The 21273-nt window shown below is 42.7% G+C and overlaps 1 protein-coding gene across 1 annotated transcript in view; it reads left to right on the forward strand.

Moving 5' to 3' along the window:
• Positions 1 to 3539: 3539 nt before the first annotated feature.
• The window catches only part of LOC310877261 (steroid hormone receptor ERR2-like), a gene marked incomplete at its 3' end in the record, with an annotated part of 79557 nt that continues 61823 nt past the window's right edge, over positions 3540 to 21273 (forward strand). The window contains exon 1 of the mRNA XM_083791066.1: positions 3540 to 3659. Within this exon, the coding sequence (XP_083647192.1) occupies positions 3610 to 3659 (50 nt within the window). The 5' untranslated portion in view covers positions 3540 to 3609. The remainder of the gene's footprint in view (positions 3660 to 21273) is intronic.

Consider the following 21273-nt stretch of genomic DNA (forward strand, 5'->3'; position numbering starts at 1 on the left):
TTAGGTCCAACAGATAAAGTCAAAAACGAAACCTAAGGTTTTTTGAACCCCAGGGGTTAACTGGGGACAGGGAGGAACTCCTTATATGGCCAGCACACTCTATAGTAGAGAGGATTATCACAACAAAACAAAAAAACAAGTGATATTTGAATTAAGTGAAATCACTGAATATACCTTTAAAACACCAAAAGGGTTTCCATAAAATAGCCCCTATAGCTAAACAAACATTTGCTATATTATTTTACATATTTCGGATTTGCTTTCAAGTCAACGGTGAATCATCTCTTTGCTCCTGCATGTCCTCCCTCTTTAAATACATAAGCAAATCTCTAACGTATTGATTATGTCTGGGGATGTTTTCAAAGCGACAGACCATAGACGGCATATAGAAGCTATAGAGCATGGCGTTTCCAACTGTCCAACATGCTACTCACTAAACTACATTAAATCCCCTAAATATTGATCACCGATTTAATAGAAGAACAGCACAGCCGCCCCCTTTTATTTTATTATTAAACAATCAACTTTCAACCAATCAACCAATGACGTCTAATCCGGACTGACAGGAAAAAGAGAACGCTCTTAATTTAAAAATGTAAAAAAGAAAAAAAAGACCCCACACACAATAAAAGAGGGAGGAAAACAGCAGACAGTTGGGATAGCCTCTGTTCCCGGGGCTTAACTGGTCACACTGGCGACGCTGTAGATCAATCAATAAAGAGTGTGTGATGGGTTTTGTATTGATCAGGGGAAAAAAGTGGGTTGATGAAGTATTGGGGGGTACTATAGTCTGTCACGCTGACTACAGTACAGAGCACAGACTAAGTGGGAAAGGATCACCATAGAAGACTATTGTGGTCCTGAAAATGTTGATAATTGTCATTATTCATTATAATCATCATCATCTTTGTAACTCCGCCATGGTCCTTATTTGGCCCCTTTGCTATTTTTTTTGTGAATTCTCACTGTGAGATTCATATTAAGTCATTCTGAACGGGAACCCCTTTTGGTTGTTTTAAAGCATTATGTTATACTTTATAGCTATTGAAAAATAGCAGATCTACAAGCACTCGGTGCCACGCTTTGAGCTTGTAGATCTGCTATTTTTAGAAAAGTCATGAAAATGTATAGTGAAAATCTTTGAATATAATATTATGTTCTTTCAGAGCGAACGTTTTTAACTCAAATCTTTGCTTCTGGAGGGTGGGGGGGGGGCCCTGGAACAACATATATTTTCATATGGGGGTCGGGGGGGGGGGGGGGGGGGGTCCTTGACATGAAAATGTTTGAGAACGACTGACATAGAAACATGGGGGGGGGGGGGTTCTCCCAGAAAACTGTCATGATTTAGAATCATCCTCATGGATCTAAATGGATTAAATCACACATACTGTCTGAAATACTGGTTGTGGTTCACATATTATTTCTGTGAAAAGCATTAAGCCATTCTGAACGGGAATGGTGTTAGCATCAGGTTATGCTTTAGCTATTGAAAAATAGCAGATCTACAAGCTCGTATCGCGCCACCGAGTGGCGCGATACGAGCTTGTAGGTCTGCTATTTTTGAAAAATCGAAGAACGAATGACATTTTTTTTAGAATCTGATCTCAGGTCAGAATGGGTTAATCAGACCAGTAGTGTGTGTCCAGTGGAAACCTCGTATGAATCTGATCTCAGGTCAGAATGGGTTTAATCAGACCAGTGTGTGTCCAGTTGGAAACCTCGTATGAATCTGATCTCAGGTCAGAATGGGTTTAATCAGACCAGTGTGTGTCCAGTTGGAAACCTCGTATGAATCTGATCTCAGGTCAGAATGGGTTAAAGTGCTACCACGGAGGAGGAGATGAAAGCCCGCCGGTGGGATTGTTGTAGCCCACTGAGGAGGCTGTGAGCTGTGGCGTTGAGCCGTCCTTAACCCGTTCTGACCTGAGATCAGATTAAAAACAATGTCTTCTACATCCTGACAGTTTTCCATTCTGACCTGAGATCAGATTCTAAAAAAAAATGTCTTCTACATCCTGATAGTTTTCCATTCTGACCTGAGATCAGATTCTAAAAAAAAATGTCTTCTACATCCTGACAGTTTTCCATTCTGACCTGAGATCAGATTTAAAAAAAGTCTTCTACATCCTGACAGTTTTCCATTCTGACCTGAGATCAGATTCTAAAAAAATGTCTTCTACGTCAGTCGCTCTTCGATTTTTCAAAAAATAGCAGATCTACAAGCTCGTAGCGCGCCACTCGGTGGCGCGCTACGAGCTTGTAGATCTGCTATTTTTAAATAGCTAAAGCACGTACATGATGCTAACACCAAAATGGGTTCCCGTACAGAATGGATTAAGCACAGAGACTCAACATTCTCCACCCTGAACGGTTCCCACAAACTGAACTGAGGCCTGTTGTTTTTCCCACTGTAATAATATAATATCATGTAAGGACACAGAGATATGTACGGTAACTTAAGTGGTGACTTTTATTATAACTACGTGAACCGTTTTCAATAACTGGTATTTTTTCCATAATGTGTTCATATGGTCTTATAAGACGACACAATTAATGTCGAAAGCTCATGATGGGATTCATTGTTTTTGTTTGTTTTTTGTTCACATGTAGAAATTAATTGTTTTTGTTTTTCTGTTCACTGTAATATGTAGAAATTAAAAGCATCCACTGCTCATCTTTAGAAATCCAATGAAGTTTGTCTTCATGCGTGTGTGTGTGTGTGTGTGCGTGCGTGCGTGCGTGCGTGTGTGTTTATTTATTTTGTTCCCGTGTGAATGACTGGGCAGTGACTGACTGCTTATCCGTTATAGCCACTCCCCCCCCCCCCCGACTGCGACCCGCCCGTCCCCCATTGGCCCCGGCCGGGCCCGCCCTGGTGAAAGGAGCCAACCGCAGCCGGCGCATTCTCCTCCTGGCCACTCCCCCTCCGTTCTTAAAGCCCGACCGTCTGTTCAATGGAGATCCTCCTCAATCCCCCTCACTGACTCGCTCAGCACTGCTGCTCTCTCTCTCTCTCTCTCTCTCTCTCCATCTGCCTCTCACTGTCTCTCTCTCTGTCTCTCACTGCCCCTAGTTATTTCATTTCTTCCTTTCCCCCTTCTGTTCCTTGTCTCCTGGCTGTTCCTCTCTTTCGGTCCCGTCCAGCACAGGCGTCACTTCTGCATATTACATTTTGTTGTATCACAGCAGCATATCTCTGCACTGTCTCCTGTCTCCACACAACACTCCAGTAGACGCAGCCCGAGGCGGTCCGGTCCAGTCTAGTAGCAGCAGTACAGCAGCAGCCCGGGCAGCACCTGTTCTGTGCAAAGCAGCAGACCTGGAGGAGTTTTGACAGGACGAGGCAAAGGTGTTCTTTGGAGAGGGGCGTCGGTCCGGTCGGAGCAGAGGGTTTGAGGTGCAGAGGAGGAGGAGGAGGAGGAGGAGGAGACACCCGGGGAGCACCTGAACTGAACTGTGTGGTACTTGTTTTTTTTTTTTTGGTACCAGCCGAGAGTGATGTGGAGAGTCAGGAACTGACCGCTTTTCCTCCAGCTTTTCCACCTGAGCTTGGTCGGTTTTCCCTTTTTATTATATCCCAACACCTGGAATGCTTAACGTGGACTGATGGATGTTTCCGAACTGTGCATCCCGGACCCTCTCTGCTACCACAACCAGTAGGTGCATCTCTTTATTTGTTTTTTAACTCTGTTTACCCATTTTGTCACCATCGCAGGTAATGTTTGTTTATTGTTTCATTTTCTTTTGTCCTGTCCGTATACGTTGGGGGACCCAAAATAAACAAAACTCTTCCAAAGAGAGAGATAAGGCATCGGCTGCTCCCAAAAAGTGGAATTTAAGTCACTTCAAAAAGAAGGATAAAGAATTAGTTTTGGACACGTTGGAGTTCTGTGGGATATATTATTATCCCCCCGTCCGCCCGTTTGTCCGCCAACGGGACAGCAGAGAACTCAGCGCTGTGCTGGAGGAGTGTAGCAGCAGCACAGCAGGTAGTGCCGATGAGCAGGTCAACCTCTGGCACGGCATGGCCCTCCTGGGGGGTCTGAGGGGGGTCCGAGGGCCGTGCCGTAGCCTCCTGGGGGTCCGTAGAGCTGCCCTGCTCTGTGTTAGGATACGGGGCTTACCCAGAGGAGCCACGGGGGATAGGGGCCAAAAGGCAGATTAATGACAATGATATCTGCTACACAGATCCTTCCTCCATCCCACAACAGCTGTGGTCTGACTAAACACAGTATGGCCCTGTGTGTGTGTGTGTGTGTGTGTGTGTGTGTGTGTGTGTGTGTGTGTGTGTGTGTGTGTGTGTGTGTGTGTGTGTGTGTGTGTGTGTGTGTGTGTGTGTGTGTGTGTGTGTGTGTGTGTGTGTGTGTGTGTGTGTGTGTGTGTGTGTGTGTGTGTGTGTGTGTGTGTGTGTGTTATGGTGAAGAGTTCACTTTTGTATTACTATTAGACTATACCGGTATACAACTAGCACTATAAGTGCATTTGTTTTATTAATTGTTCTCCCAAATAAATCATGGTGTGTGTGTGTGTGTGTGTGTGTGTGTGTGTGTGTGTGTGTGTGTGTGTGTGTGTGTGTGTGTGTTTGCACACAATCTAGTGCACGATTAAGCAATTTTCATTTAAAATTATACTGATTGAAATACTGTAGCACACAACCTTTAAACTCCAACTGTTTGATTTGGAATGATCATTCTGAAATCTGACAACCTACAGAATACAAAGCCAACAAATTAATGTAATTATGAGAACAATTCAGACTGTTAGTATTAAAGTTCAAACTACTACCGTATATGCACTCGGTGACCTACTGTATACAGTACAGCAAAACATAATAAACGCCCACGCCAGACAAAACAAAACCATTTTAATTGGCCACGATTCAGGATCTAAATTAGTTAAAGGACTAGTCGAGTGGATTAAACACTAGACATCTGTTTCGGACCTGCATACTTTACTACTACTACACGTTAGTACACAATTAGCGTCCCGCATAGAAAGAGGTAAGTTAATTTGCTTTAGCTAATTATGCCAACGAGGAGGAGACCTCCTCTTAACGAGCAGGAGACCTCGCGCGGACCCCTCTTAGCGCTAAGCTGTAGATGGGATTGGGACGGTTTAAACTGCTTGGCACTTTGTCCCCACTGCGCTTAGCGTCTCAGACCGGCAAGACTCATTACACGTCAGAATCTCACTGAGAAGTAAGAGTGTGTGTGTGTGTGTGTGTGTGTGTGTGTGTGTGTGTGTGTGTGTGTGTGTGTGTGTGTGTGTGTGTGTGTGTGTGTGTGTGTGTGTGTGTGTGTGTGTGCGTGTGCGTGTGCGTGCACTGTAACATGCAGGCGTCTATTACTCTACACAGAAAACCTCTTTAAAAAAAGTGTCTAATTAGTTTTAGGTAGTTTACTCTGACTTATATACAATTAATTCCTGAACTATATATATATACAAGTAAAGCCTTTGTAATAACATATTGCACATACTTGTTCCAGCATAGCTGTTAGCTATAGATTTTTGATCTTTGTAACATTAAAACAATCTTAATTTAAGTATTTTAAATGCACATGATTATGTGTTATTATTAGCTGTACTATAAAGGATTGAAACAGTGGAAGGCACAGTGCTGTTCGCTGTAGCATAAAACCTGGAAATGCACTTTTCAGAAGTAAATGCATTCATTCGTTGATAAATCATCTTTTCAAATTGACCTGCTGGAAAATTGCTTAAAATCATTTTGAACCTCTTATTGATACAATTTATACTGTTTTATACCAAATGAAAAGAGATGTTGTTGCTGTTTTCTTTTTATCTCCCTTGACAAAAAAGTATCTTTAATTATATTTTTTAAATAATATATGATTTTGAATCTCTTTGTTTTATACACAATATAATATAACACAGTTGTCAATTCCATACATTTCAGCATTTAATATACTGTCCACTGATGTTAAAGTTAATGCTGGATAATATTAGATTTTAATATTTTACTGAGAGGAAGAAGAGAAAAACAGTACAGTACCAAAGCATTGGAAGTCTAAGACATGGCCACTGTTTAATCTTTGAGTATTTTGGGAGAATGGAGTTTAATTTTTGTACATTGTGCATGAACAGTATGCTTGCGTACTTACAGTATACGTATGTGCGTGTCTGTGTGTGCGTGTCCGTGTGCGTGCGTGTGTGTGTGCAAGCGTGCATGTGTTCAAGCGTGCATGTGTGCATATATGCGTGCCGTGTGTATGTACGCGTGTCCACGCACACATGTATATGTGTAAGAGGGGAGGGGCTTGTGTGTGTGTGTGTGTATGTATGTATGTGCTGGCATGTATAAATATTTGAGAATATGTAGGAATGTGTGAATCTTTCTACGTGGTGGTACAGTGTCCTATTGGTACTAACGTGACGATGCTCGGGACATGTACAGTACGATGACATCACCAAACTGTCCACATAACCCATTATAGGACTGAGACCAGGTTCTATACAAAATATGTCTTCTAAATCCTGACAGTTTTCTGAAAAAAAAAACCCTTATGTTTCTATACTGTATGTCAGTACAGGTGCTCAAACTATTTCATGTCAAGGACCCTAACAAAATGTGTGATGTGTAATTGGCCGCGGACCCCCATCTCAAAATAATGTTGTTTCAGGGACCTCCCAGACCCAGAAGCAAAGATTTGAGTGAAAGAATACAATGTTAAAAAACATTGCATGTTTTCAGGATAAAAAACAAATTGCAGATCTACAAGCTCATAGCGCGGCACGCGAGTGTCGTGCTATGAGCTTGTAGATCTGCTATTTTTCAATAGCTAAAGCAGGGGTGGAGTGGAGGGCAGCTTGTAGATCAGTGATTTTTGCCATATTTGAATTGAAATCCTGATTATTCTTTTTTTTGTTATTTTTTAAATTGGAATCCTGAAAAAGTAACGTTTTTATTTAATTTCTAATGCATTTAGTTATACTTATGTTATAACTTTATGAACAAAATACAAATACATTACATTGGACATAAAAAAAAGACAGTAACATTGTAATAGAAATAATTAAAGCGGGTCAAATTGAATTGCATTGAATTGAATGGGTTGTTAATTCACTTTTTCCATCGCTAAAAATTAAATAAAAAATGGTACTGTATATATCCTGTCTTCATAATGTAAATAGTATCCCAAGCCGCACACTTTACTACTTATTTTGTTTGGAAATAAGCGAATTAGCACAAAAACCCAACGCCCAATGACCACGTCTTTGGTGGGGACGTAACGACTACAAATAAAGGTATATAACAAAGCATTCTAGTCCAAAATTCTCCTTTTAAAACACCAAAAGGGGTTCATGAATGCTGCCATTCATTCACCTGTTACCAAGTCACGGTTATGATATCATCGGAGGTCAGGATGAAACCTTGCATTATCTTTTCATGTTGTTTTTTCATAAATTATTGCCCTATTTGTCGTAACGAAGGTTAGCAAAGATAGCCCATCCATCTCTACACGCACACACGTCACAATGCCATGTGTTTTTGAGCACGTTTAGTGGCTATTTAAAACGTTTTTGTCTATACTGACACGTGTCTATACTGACACGTGTCCAAAATTTCCTGAAAAGTTATGGTTTGGGACATAATGACAAAATGTTAGGAAGGCACTAGTCTAGTGTACCAGAGATCCATTGCATGCTGAAAATAGCTGATCTACAAGCTCACAATGCGTCGCAGCGCGACGCGTTGTGAGCTTGTAGATCGGCTATTTTCAGCAAGTGTAAAATCATTCGAGGCCCACCAAAATACATTTAATCGACTAAATCAACTGTAGATTTAGTCGACTAAAATATCATGATATTTAGTCGACTAAAACTAGACTAACACTAAAACACTCCCGGTGACTAAAATGTGACTAAAACTAAATGAAAAACTGTTCAAGAGACTATAATGACTAAAACTAAAATCTAAATTTGCTGCCAAAAACAACACTGGTTGATGATATCATACTGCAGCTGCTGCTACTGTAGTTTATGATGATGATTATGAGTCATCGTAATAGACGGCTAAATGGCTTAAAAAAGGTCTAAAAACTGGGGTGAAAATAGTCTAAAAATGAAAGTTTCTTTAGCAGTCAGGCTAATCAAGGTCTAAATATAGATCGTCTATAAATAGACGTTGAAACAACGTCGTTTCAACGTCTAATCTAAGCCTAGACTGTTAAAAAAACTTTAATTGTTAGACTATTTTTACCCCAGTTTTTAGACGGTCATGTAGACGTCTAAAGGCCGACAATTGCTCAGTGGGATGATGGTAGCTTTAGAAACATCAGACTTCTGAACAAATGAACAGCTAGCGCATTAATTGATGATAGATAATTGTTAGAGTTTGTCCCGATCCAATCACGTGATCGGAAATCAGGGGCCGATCACGGTCATTTTCAAATGATCAGAATCGCATCGGATTAAGCAAAAGAAAAACCTGATCGGGACATCCCTATACAGTATCAATATTATTATCCATATCATGATATTAGACTGGATGTTGTCAGTGATTTGTGGATATTGTACTGTTGTGATAATATGACATAAAGTGTTATATATACAAATATTGGGGAAAGTCGGTATCTGCAGATACTCAAAAATCAAATGATCGGAAATGGATCGGGAGAAAAAACTGATCGAGATATCCCTAATAATTAGGAACTAGGAAAATATGCATGAATGAATGAATGAAATATTTATTTTCGTGTCATGCCACTTTGGCCCATCCCATATGGGATTATATGACACATTCTATAACAAAGTACAAATACAATAATTCTTGAAAATTCCCTTTTGGTGGAATGTCATGTACTGTATTTATATATATTATATATATATATATATATGGCCGTGTCTCTACAGCAGCACGGTGACTGTGTAGAATATTCAGGCTGAAATGTGTGTCAGAGTGGATGTAAATCCAGCATAAATCAGCGACACTGGGGCAGCTTAGGTAGGTTTGGCCTTTGGGAATGCCATTAACCCCAATGGAAGCTGTGGACAGCTAACTAGCCCTATTAGCCCACGGCAAAAGATGCTAATGGCATAATGTCCGCTTTAACTTCTCACGCAATGCAGCCCTGTTTCTCAACGTCTGGTCTGGGGGCCAACCAGGGGTCCACCAGGGGTCCCACTAGGGGTCCAATGCAGGGCCTGTATTTAACGAATGGCAGAGATTCACTGTAATATCGTCAGTGTTCATTAAACTCCGAGAGGGGACAAATTGAACTGAATCGACCTGTAAGCTGTGATGTAAATAGGTTTTCAATGTAATGAGTCCCAGGATGCAGGGATGGTCTTTTAGATGAGTCCCAGGATGCAGGAACGAGTCCCAGGGACATTTTATGAGTCCCACTTCAACCACGTTATAGGAGTCATAATTTAGCCATTTTTACAAATTGCAGCATTTAACTCCCATTAAATTTTATATGGTTATAATGTGGTTATATTATTCATGTAGAAAACAGAAGAAGAAATGATTACCACTAGTATTATAACTAAAGCTATAGTAAAATAAACTAGAATAAAACAAACAGTACAGTAGTACAGTAGTGCATCCCGTGGATGCAGAGGTTGTTGTTTTATTGCGTCCCTTAAGTATCGTAATAAACTGTGTTTTGGGATGCAAAATGCACCCTATTTTAACCCATTTTGCGCAGGAACCCCTTTTGGTGTTAGCATCACGTTGTGCTTTAGCTATTGAAAAATAGCAGATCTACAAGCTCGTAGCGCGCCACCGAGTGGCGCGATACGAGCTTGTAGGTCTGCTATTTTTGAAAAATCGATGTAGAAGACATTTGTATAGAATCTGATCTCAGGTCAGAATGGGGCTGTAAGGGTAGGGTCCATTTGGTCCTCCCATGGTTGGTGGGCCTTGGACCTGACGTTCAGAACCATTCTATGGTATATGTCTCTCCTGAAAGGGCTTGAACTGTGTGGGAAATGACTTCTCTATCGTCATCGATGTCTTGTCGTCGTTAAAAGAGGAGGACTCTCAGATGGCACTTTAGCTACAGCCCACTTTAAACGAGAGGGGTTTAAGTCCTGAGGCAATGTTCAGAGACGTCACGTGCTACGAGCTTGTAGATCTGGTTTTATTAAAACTGCATGTGAAAATGTGGCACAAATTTTTGAATATATTCTTTCAGAGCGAACATTTTTAACTTAAATCTTTGCTTCTGGGTGGGGGGGGGGGTCCCTGGAACAACATATTTTCAGATGGGGGTCGGCGGCCAATTACATATAATTTTGGGGGTCTTTGACATGAAAATGTTTGAGAACGACTGACGGAAACATAGAAACAAACAAAAATAATTGTCCTCAGATCTAAATGGGTATAAAAAGCCCCTCTACAAGCACACAAGACATCACAATGTGATGCTCTGTGAGCTTGTAGATCTGCTATTTTCACCAAACGTACGTCTTTTTACAACAGATGGGCCTGCCAGTTCTGCCAAATATTTGCCTAGTATTTTTTGCTGAGTATGCAAAAGGTAGTACTTCAGATCAGTACTTCTGTACTTATATTAATACGATAAGATACGATACAACTTTATTGTCAGCTTGCACTGAAATTTGTTTTGTGTCCATTACGTCACCGTTCAAGATGCAGACGAGACAGACACAATACATAGTCTAGTTGAACCCGTGCTAACTTGCATATGTTGAGCACTTTTCATAATTGCCATAATTATGTGACCATACCATTAAAACAACCTATAAAAGGCACAATATTCAAAATGTCATCATGCTTTGTCTAGCATGAGAGGTGTCAGACTAGAGGGTTTTCATGATGCTGAATCCATTTCGAAAAAAAAAAACAACACTCATTGGGCTAAAGAACGTCATGAAGTGGGCATGGCCGTTTTAACCCATTCTGCGACGGGAACCCATTTTGGTGTTAGCATCATGTTATGCTTTAGCTATTGAAAAATAGCAGATCTACAAGCTCGTAGCGCGCCACCGAGTGGCGCGCTACGAGCTTGTAGGTCTGCTATTTTTTGAAAAATCGAAGAACGACTGACATTTTTAGAATCTGATCTCAGGTCAGAATGGGTTAATCAGACCAGTGTGCGTCCAGTGGAAACCTCGTATGAATCTGATCTCAGGTCAGAATAGGTTAAGCCCAATGAGTGTTTTTTTTTAAATGGATTCAACATGTCCAGGTTCACATTCTGGCTACTAGATAAAAGATATATTAACAGGACAGGACAAACATCACAGAAGCAGACAGCTTCAGGAACAATAGAACTTATCCTCTTGGTTTACCAATGTTGGTTTGGAAGCAGAACAGACTGGTTTACAAAAGAGTTCTTCAGCCTGTTGTTCTTATATTTAGGGACTTGATTCTGGGATTCTGATTCTGAAGTTTTACCTAAATTAGATTTTGTCGAATACGAGACAAAGAAGAGATATATGGAAAAGCCTCATCTTGTGAGTGTGTGTTAGTTTGTTTATAATTTATTTTCATATCATACAATACAACCCATGGGTCCATTTGGTTAGTATGTCCAAACAGATGGCCATACTAAACAGACCTACACTGATGTGTATGTTCAAAACGGTTCCTTTTTACTTTTGTGTGACAGTCTTGTATGTCGAAGTAGGGTATTAATTTACCCCCCCCCCCCCCCCAAAAAAAGAACTAACAAAAAAACAAAAAACGTTGAAATGTGATGTGAAACGATACATAAACACACACACACACACACACACACACACACACACACACACACACACACACACACACACACGCCCGGGCGGATGAGACAGAGGAATCCCACAGTGACCTGCGGTCTAATTTTAGCCACGCCATTTCATCCTGGGAACACCTGACTATGTCCGTTAAGACAGTGCTTCTCAAAGTGGGGAGCGGGGGTCCTCTTCCAGACGGGTTCCCGGGCAGATTATCACCAATTTGTCCTCCTAAAGGCCTATTCATAGTCTGGATTTGTGGTGGTGAGGTGACCACCGTGGTGAGCTGACCACCGCTCCGGTGGTGAGCTGACCACCGCTCCGGTGGTGAGGTGACCACCGCTCCGGTGGTGAGGTGACCACCGCTCCGGTGGTGAGCTGACCACCGCTCCGGTGGTGAGGTGACCACCGCTCCGGTGGTGAGGTGACCACCGCTCCGGTGGTGAGGTGACCACCGCTCCGGTGGTGAGGTGACCACCGCTCCGGTGGTGAGGTGACCACCGCTCCGGTGGTGAGGTGACCACCGCTCCGGTGGTGAGGTGACCACCGCTCCGGTGGTGAGGTGACCACCGCTCCGGTGGTGAGCTGACCACCGCTCCGGTGGTGAGCTGACCACCGTAGCTGAAATAACGTTGAGCGGTGGTGAGTAAAAACAGAGAGAAGGGCTGGAGCGGTGGCGGTGGTTTGCTCTTCACCGCGGCTCGTGACGTCATGTTGTAGTTCGGTCGTCACCTCAGTGACGTCATGTTGTAGTTTGGTGGTCACCTCAGTGACGTCATGTTGTAGTTTGGTGGTCACCTCAGTGACGTCATGTTGTAGTTCGGTGGTCACCTCAGTGACGTCATGTTGTAGTTCGGTGGTCACCTCAGTGACGTCATGTTGTAGTTCGGTGGTCACCTCAGTGACGTCATGTTGTAGTGCGGTGGTCACCTCAGTGACGTCATGTTGTAGTTCGGTGGTCACCTCAGTGACGTCATGTTGTAGTTCGGTGGTCACCTCAGTGACGTCATGTTGTAGTTTCGGTGGTCACCTCAGTGACGTCATGTTGTAGTTCGGTGGTCACCTCAGTGACGTCATGTTGTAGTTCGGTGGTCACCTCAGTGACGTCATGTTGTAGTTCGGTGGTCACCTCAGTGACGTCATGTGACTCATAGGGGCAGGAGCCTATGTCCTGTTTCTGTAGCCATGAGGCCCAAAGGGCAGGAGCCTATCTCCTGTTTCTGTAACCATGAGGCCCATAGGGCAGGAGCCTATGTCCTGTTTCTGTAGCCATGAGGCCCAAAAGGCAGGAGCCTATCTCCTGTTTCTGTAGCCATGAGGCCCATAGGGCAGGAGCCTATGTCCTGTTTCTGTAGCCATGAGGCCCATAGGGCATGAGCCTATGTCCTGTTTCTGTAGCCATGAGGACCATAGGGCATGAGCCTATGTCCTGTTTCTGTAGCCATGAGGCCCAAAGGGCAGGAGCCTATCTCCTGTTTCTGTAGCGTGAGGCAGCTTTGTACACCCCCTGGACATGACGCTAGTATGTCGCAGGGACTTACCCCCCTAATCCAACCCTTGATGCTGAGTGTCAAGCAGGGAGGCACTGGGTCCCATCATGTTTAGAGTCTTTGGTATGACCCGGCCGGGGATCGAACCCCGACCTCCCAGTCTCAGGGCGGACACTCTAACCACAAGGCCACTGACCTGGTCTGAGCCTTTATACAGCCATTTATTTACCTTCACACTGCACCGTTGTCTCCACCTGTGTGTCCGTCCGTCTGTCTGTGTGTCCGTCCGTCTGTGGAGCGCTAATCTCCCGTACCGTTGGCTTGCTCACACACACACACTCCCAGAATGCCACAGCTGAACCTCTGCCCCAAGGTTTTTCACATTGGCCTCTTATAGCGCCACCAGGAGGCCGCTTTGTGCTAAACGCTTTTTTGGACAGTACACTTACAGATTTTGTCCAAACATCACGCAAATTGGTACACAGTCTCTCTAGAGCCATTCAACGAAACGGGCCTTTCAGATTTTTAGTATGCTGGGCAGGAACCCCTTTTGGTGTTGGCATTACATTATGCTTTAGCTATTGAAAAATAGCAGATCTACAACCTCATAGCATGCCACCGAGTGGTTTGTAGGTCTGCTATTTTTCTGCAATACATAGCTTTTTCAGAAAACTGTCAGGATGTAGAAGACATTTTTAGAATCTGATCTCAGGTCAAAATGGGTTAAAACAAAGACTGAAGTAGAGACGAGCTTGGGATCAGTTAGGTTTGTAAAGAAAGTTGGAAGAGTTTCTGTAGAGCAGTGTTGTTTTTGGCAGAAAAATTATATTTTAGTTTTAGTCATTAGTCTCTTGAAACGTTTTCATTTTAGTTTAAGTCACATTTTAGTCACCTGGAATGTTTTAGTGTTAGTCTAGTTTTAGTCGACTAAATGTCATAAGACTTTTGTCGACTAAATCTACAGTTGATTGAGTCGACTAAAATGTATTTCGGCGGGCCTTGATGCCGTCGTAATGGCTGATTTTACACTTGGTCATGCAGTGACCCAGAGAAACCGTTTTTCTTTTCATCGCAAACTGAACGCAATATCTTCCTGTGAGATGGATATTAGCATACAGTATTTCCAGGCATATACTCTGTCTATCTCACAACAATTCCATACGTTGTGTGTGTGTGTGTGTGTGTGTGTGTGTGTGTGTGTGTGTGTGTGTGTGTGTGTGTGTGTGTGTGTGTGTGTGTGTGTGTGTGTGTGTGTGTGTGTGTGTGTGTGTGTGTGTGTGTGTGTGTGTGTGTGTGTGTGTGTGTGTGTGTGTGTGTGTGTGCGTGCGTGCGTGCGTGCGTGCGTGCGTGCGTGCGTGCGTGCGTGCGTGCGTGCGTGCGTGCGTGCGTGCGTGCGTGCGTGCGTGCGTGCGTGCGTGCGTGCGTGCGTGCGTGCGTGCGTGCGTGCGTGCGTGCGTGCGTGCGTGCGTGCGTGCGTGCGTGCGTGCGTGCGTGCGTGCGTGCGTGCGCTGTGTCGCAGCAGTGCGGTGGTGCACATGAAGGCTCTAAAGTGCACGGTGTAACCCGAGGTGTCTGGTGTCTTCAGCAGCTGAAATGGATCTTACTCACATATATTGTGTTGTGCCAAAGCTTAGGATTACTGCTGGAAACAGCCATAATATAAGAGTGAGAATCCAATACCGCAGATCAATGATGTGCTAAAGCACAGCGTACATGCGGTGGACACAGTATAGGCTACATGTATGGCAGATATGTCATATTATTATACATTCATGTCGGATATTTTCTGAAACGAGAGTGATGTGTGTTTATGTGTTTATTATTACAGGCGCAGTGGTAAAGGAATACACCTTTAGGATATAGCTATACACATATCGCAAACTCTCTTCATAATCATATTTATTTTATTATGATATTTTGAACTAATATTAAATCATATCTTGTACATATTGCACTGATTTCCAAAATCTTTGAATGGTCATAATCGCTTAAATGAATCATCCTTTTGATTATGTGAAATACTTTTTCTTGACATTTCTGAAAGCTAAAGACGCAAAAAAATATATATATTATATTATATTAGTCCACGATCAAAGTTCATTTCTCTCTGCTGTGATGCAGTGTCAAATCTTCAGTGTCAAATGTATATATTTGTAACTCTGCGAGTATAACTGTACAAATGCAACAATTGCACAGTTTCTCAGTCAGTGTTAAATTGAAACTGCAGGATTTTTCCTCCACTGTGCTGCGATTCATAACTTCCCACAGTTAAGTCTTCTGGCTCCCCTTCACTGCCCGGGAACAGGAATACCACTGCTCTGTAACCGACACCACGTTAATTGAAGCAAAATGAACGGAATGGATTAAAACGAGATTCCCACGAGGGGCACGGCCCCTTCCTGCATTACGCCATTCTGGACGGAAACCCCCTTTTGTTGTTTTAAAGCATTATGTTATACTTTAGCTATTGAAAAATAGCAGATCTACAAGCTCATAGCGCGGCACCGAGTGCCGCTCTATGAGCTTGTAGGTCTGCTATTTTTGAAAAAATCTTGAAAATGGATGTGTCTCAAATCTTTTAATATATATATTCTTTCAGTAGAGCGAACGATTTTTTTAACTCAAATCTTTGCTTCCGGGGGGGGGGGAGGGGGGGACAACATATTTTCAGATGGGGTTCGGTGGCCAATTACATATAATTTGTGGGCGTCCTTGACATGAAATATTGATCACCACTGATACAGAAACATGAGGTTTTTCAGAAAACTGTCAGGATTTAGAAGACGTCAGGCCTAAATGGGTTAAATGGTTGTCCTACACACAGACAAAAATAATGCAGTGTTAATTTCACCACAAAGGGGTGTAAGAATGGAACCCGTAGGGGTCCATGTTTAACCCCCTCAGGTCAAGGGTAGTGTAATGTGTACCACCAGGGCGACTGTGGCTCAGGAGGTAGAGCAGGTCGTCCAATGATCCATGGGTCGGCGGTTCGAATCCCGGCTCCTCCTGTCTACATGTCGAAGTGTCCTTGGGCAAGACACTGAACCCCAAATTGCTCCCGATGTGCTGGTTGATACCTTGCATGGCTTCCGCCGCAATCTGTGTATGAATGGGTGTGTGTGAATGGGTGAATGTAATGCACAATCTATGTAAAGCGCCTTGGATAAAGGCGCTATATAAATGCACCATTTACCATTTACCATTTACCACTCACAGACAGGCCCTAAGTCAGGGGTGGGCAACTTTGACGATGGCGAGGGCCAATATATTTCCACACTCACTCCAGAGGGGCCACAGTGCATATTACTAAATAAGCAAAAACAAGCAAAAACAGCTGATCTACAAGCTCAAAATGCGACATTTGAATTGAAAACTTGAATAATATTTGCTATTTTTGAGTTGGAATCCTGAAAAGTAACCTTTTTATTGAATTTCAAATGCATTTAGGCCTAGTTATGTTAACTTTATGAACTGTTAACATAACTACATTGGACACAAAAAGACAATAACATTTTAATACTAGTCATTATAAGTACTAGTCATTTAATACTAGTCATAAAGTAATTAAGGCGGGTTTGGAATTGTAAACAGCTGAAATCAATACTATATATCAGTATTCTGATATTAACATGCGGGGCCGCATTAAGTGAAGGTGGGGGCCGCCAGTTGCCCCACCCCTGCCCTAAGTAACAGGAAGCCATCAGGACCAATGAGTCTACTGATGGATGGGGGGAGCAGCTGGTGGAAGAGTGTTCTGTTATAGTGTTCTGTTATGGTCCCCTTATTAGGCACAAAAAACAATAAAAACACACTTTAGTTTTTACTGTATTTGTTTATTTGGACAGGACAATGCCTATTAATGGACGTAAATACGCCGGATTTAGCAAAGATGCTAGTTTCCATCCGCAGTCCTCACAAAGAAACACACAAACCGAAAAACAGACAAACCGTGGACAACTTGCCTTGCAATTTCAACTTTTTTTGCTTACCTCCCCTATAGTAGACCAGTGTTGTTTTTGGCAGCAATTTTTTTGTTTTAGTCATATAAGTCTCTTGAATAGGTTTAATTTAGTTTTAGTCACATTTTAGTCACCTGGAATGTCTTAGTGTTAGTCTAGTTTCAGTCGACTAAATACCGTAAGATTTTAGTCGACTAAATCTACAGTTGATTTAGTCGACTAAAATGTATTTTGGCAGGCCTTGATGCCGTCGTAATGACTGTTTTTACACTTGCTGAAAATAGCAGATCTACAAGCTTTTAGATCTGCTATTTTCAGCATTCATGCAACCAAGTGTACAATGACTTATACTGGATCTCTCCCCCACTAGTCCCTTCATAACATTTTAGTCTACTTTTTATTTGTTGACGAAATTGTCAGTATATTTAGTCTTAGTTTTAGTCATCATAGCTTAGTTTTCATGTAGTTTCCATGTAGTTTTCGCCAGTGAAAAAAGGTAGTCGACGAAAATGTTTCGTCATTGTTTTAGTCGATGAAAACAACACTGCTACATCCACTCCTTTTAGTCCAAATTAGTTTGCAGGACATATAGCTGACCTACAAGCTCACACGCCAACACGTCGTAATGTCCTTCGCGAGCTTATATAGATCTGCAATTTCTGCAGAATGTGAACTAAGGAACTAAGTTGTTAACCCATTTTGGGTTAACAATGTTATAATTTAGCCATTAAATAGCAGATCTACAAGCTCATAGCGCGCCACCGAGTGGCACGCTATGAGTTTGTAGGTCTGCTATTTTCCGGGCGTGTACAAATACAACACACACAGCCCCCCTTTGCATGTATTTTACGCATGGAACCCTGAAACACTCTCACATACATACGTGTTCAGAGTGACATACGCCGTACGGGTGGGGGGGGAGGGGAGGGGGGGGGGGGCGTGTGACTGCATCAGAGGAGAAATAACTTCATTACATGTCATGACCCCCTTCTTGATATAGATATATCCTTTAGGCAGGTTGTCAAGGACTCTGAATTCATCAGGATGTAGATGGTCCGACCGAGAGCGCTCTCTCCACCGCGGCGGCCATTCAATCAAACCCCCCCCCCCCCCCCCCCGAAAGCAGGGGGGGGGGGGGGGGGGGGGCTGGGGGGTGCAAAGGGGGGGGGGGGGTCGCTGGATATATGCTAAGTTTGAGGGGAAATATGCGACGGAGTTCTCTTGAGGGGGACGGACCTCTTAGAATTAGAATGAGTTTGTTTTATTGATCAAATGAAATGAACACGTGCGCACGCACGCATGTATGCATGCACGCATGCACGCACGTGCACACAGACGCCGTGCCTAATAATCATGGAGTGTCGGTCGGCCTCCATGTTTAATTTAATGGGTCTCATTGTGGCACCACAGCGCGGTCCCACGTTGTGAACTTAATTCCTCTTCGCCGCGTTAACGCCTTCAGGACGGGAACATCTTTTTGGTGTTTTTATACGATATATACTTTTATATAATATAGCCCTTGGAAAAATAGCAGATCTATACAAGCTCGTATGTGCCGCCGCTACGAGCTTGTATAGATCTGCTATTCTTTTATAATCGTGAAAATGTGCAGACCGCGAATCTTTAAATATAATATTATTCTTTCAGAGCGAACGTTTTTTTAAACTCAAATCTTTTCTTCTGGAGAGGGAGGGTCCCCCTGGAACAACATATGTTCAGATGGGGGTCCGCGGCCAAGCAATTACATATATTTTTTTGGGGGGGTGACTGACAGACATATACTGTAGAAATATTGTTTTTTTTGTTTGTTTTTTCAGAAAACTGTCAGGATTTCAGAAGACATTATCTTGTTCTAGGTCTAAGCGGGTTAATTTGCATTGTGTCAATTGACTGGGGCAGCTTTACTGTATCAGCGTTGAGTCGCCATTGAAATTCAGCCCATGCTCTGATGTCATTAGGCAAATGCAAAGTTGTGTCATTTACACATTTAGAAGAAGGGGGGGGAGGGACGGACGGACGGACGGACGGACGAGAGAAAAGCCTATTTGCGCGGGACGAAGCTCGCTCGTGATTATCCCATTCTGTACGGGAACCCCTTTTTATGTTTTAAGCATTGTTATACTTTAGCTAGCTAGCAGATCTACAAGCTCGTAGCGCGGCACTCGGAGCTTGTAGATCTGCTATTTTTTTTAAATCATGAAAACGTGCCACAAATCTTTTGAATATATATTCTTTCAGAGCGAACGTTTTTAACTCAAATCTTTGCTCCCTGGAGGAACATATTTTCAGATGGGTGGTCCGCAGCCAAATACAGATAATTCTGGGGGGGTCCTTGACATGAAATATAGTTTGAGGCACCACTGACACATATAGAAACATGAGTTGTTTTTTTTTAACAGAAAACTGTCATGATTTCGAAGACATTGGGTTTAGAAGAGGCGCTCGGTCGGTGGGGGTCTAAGGGGGTTATCAGTGGGACGTTATTACTGTGGTGGAGTAAAGCGAGACGTTTGAAGGTTATGTTTCTGGGCAGTAATTGAAATGCAAAATAACATTAGGATCGATGGTCATCTCTGTTTATTTATGAAATCAATATGGTAACTGTCCCTCACGACGAGTCCCCCTCTGATTCCCAATGACGGCTTAACCCGTTCTGAACGGGAACCCATTCTGGTGTCAGCGTCATGTCGTGCTTTATAGCTATTCAAAAATAGCAGATCTACAAGCTCGTAGCGCGCCACCGAGTGGCACGCTACGAGCTTGTAGGTCTGCTATTTTTTGAAAAATCGAAGAACGACTGATTTTTTTTTAGAATCTGATCTCAGGTCAGAATGGGTTTAATCAGACCAGTGTGTGTCCGGTGGAAAACCTCGTATGAATCTGATCTCAGGTCAGAATGGGTTAAGTCTGCGCTCGTTTATTCTCTTCTCTCTCCCCCCCATATAACCTCCTCCTTCAGTCTTTTTTAACCCCTTCAGACCCACGAGGACGATATTCTACCAAAATGTCTTCAAAAAATCCTGACAGTTTTCTTGAAAATTTAAACCTCATGTTTTCGAATTAAGTCACTCGTTCTCAAACATTTTCATGTCAAGGACCTCCAAATATATATATACTGTAATTGGCCGACGAACCCCATCTGAAAATATGTTGTTCCAGGGACCTTCCCTTCCCCAGAAGCAAAGATTTGACTTGTGAAAGGATTATATTCAAAGATATGAGTTAAAAACGATTAGCGGCACATTTTCGCGATTTTTCAAAAAAATTGCAGATCTACAAGCTCGAGCTTGTGAGCTATGAGCTTGTAGATCTGCTATTTTTCAACAGCTTTAAAGCATAACGTATAATAATAATGCTTATAAAAACACACCACCATAACGGGGGTTCCCGTGCGGAGTGGGTTAAAGGCAGTTAGGGGTGTGTTTGACTTTGACTTTGCGGGGAGAGCAATTTCCTGGAGGTAGTTTGATGTGTATGTAGATGGAGGTTGATACTCCAGGTAAAGGAGGAGACATCATCCATGAGGGAAATCTATGCAATCTCTCCTTGTGGCAATGACATTGAAGAGGCCATATGCTGGAAGCTCTGTCTCTGTGTGTGTGTGTGTGTGTGTGTGTGTGTGTGTGTGTGTGCGTGTGTGTGTGTGTGCGCGTGTGTGTGTGTGTGTGTGTGTGTGTGTGTGTGCGTGTGTGTGCGCGTGTGTGTGTGTGTGTGTGTGTGTGCGTGTGTGTGTGTGCGAGCGTGCGCGACACATACTGTAAAAGTAGCATTGTTTGCACTGGGAAAAAAAAATTTTCCAAGGGGTTCGTCCAAATTGTGTGTTGTCTGCAGATGCGTTGAGAATCTCCCAAGCACAGTTTTCTTCACAGAGCGGAAACCCAGTTGTAATGTATTTATTATTATTATTATTATTTATGTATTATGTAATGTAATTGTAAAAGCTACACCTTGCTTTCCCCATTCTTCGCTTTTATTAAATTTTTTGTCCAAAAAAAAAACTCTATTACAGATACATTTTTCACCGACAACAAATTACAACCCTGCTCTGTATTCAGCCTCAGCTATATACTGTAATATTGTATATTGTGTGCCAGGTGTAAAATTAATCACGCAAT

Source organism: Protomyctophum parallelum (assembly GCF_964188405.1).
Source record: "Protomyctophum parallelum genome assembly, chromosome: 19".
Classification (NCBI taxonomy): domain Eukaryota; kingdom Metazoa; phylum Chordata; class Actinopteri; order Myctophiformes; family Myctophidae; genus Protomyctophum; species Protomyctophum parallelum.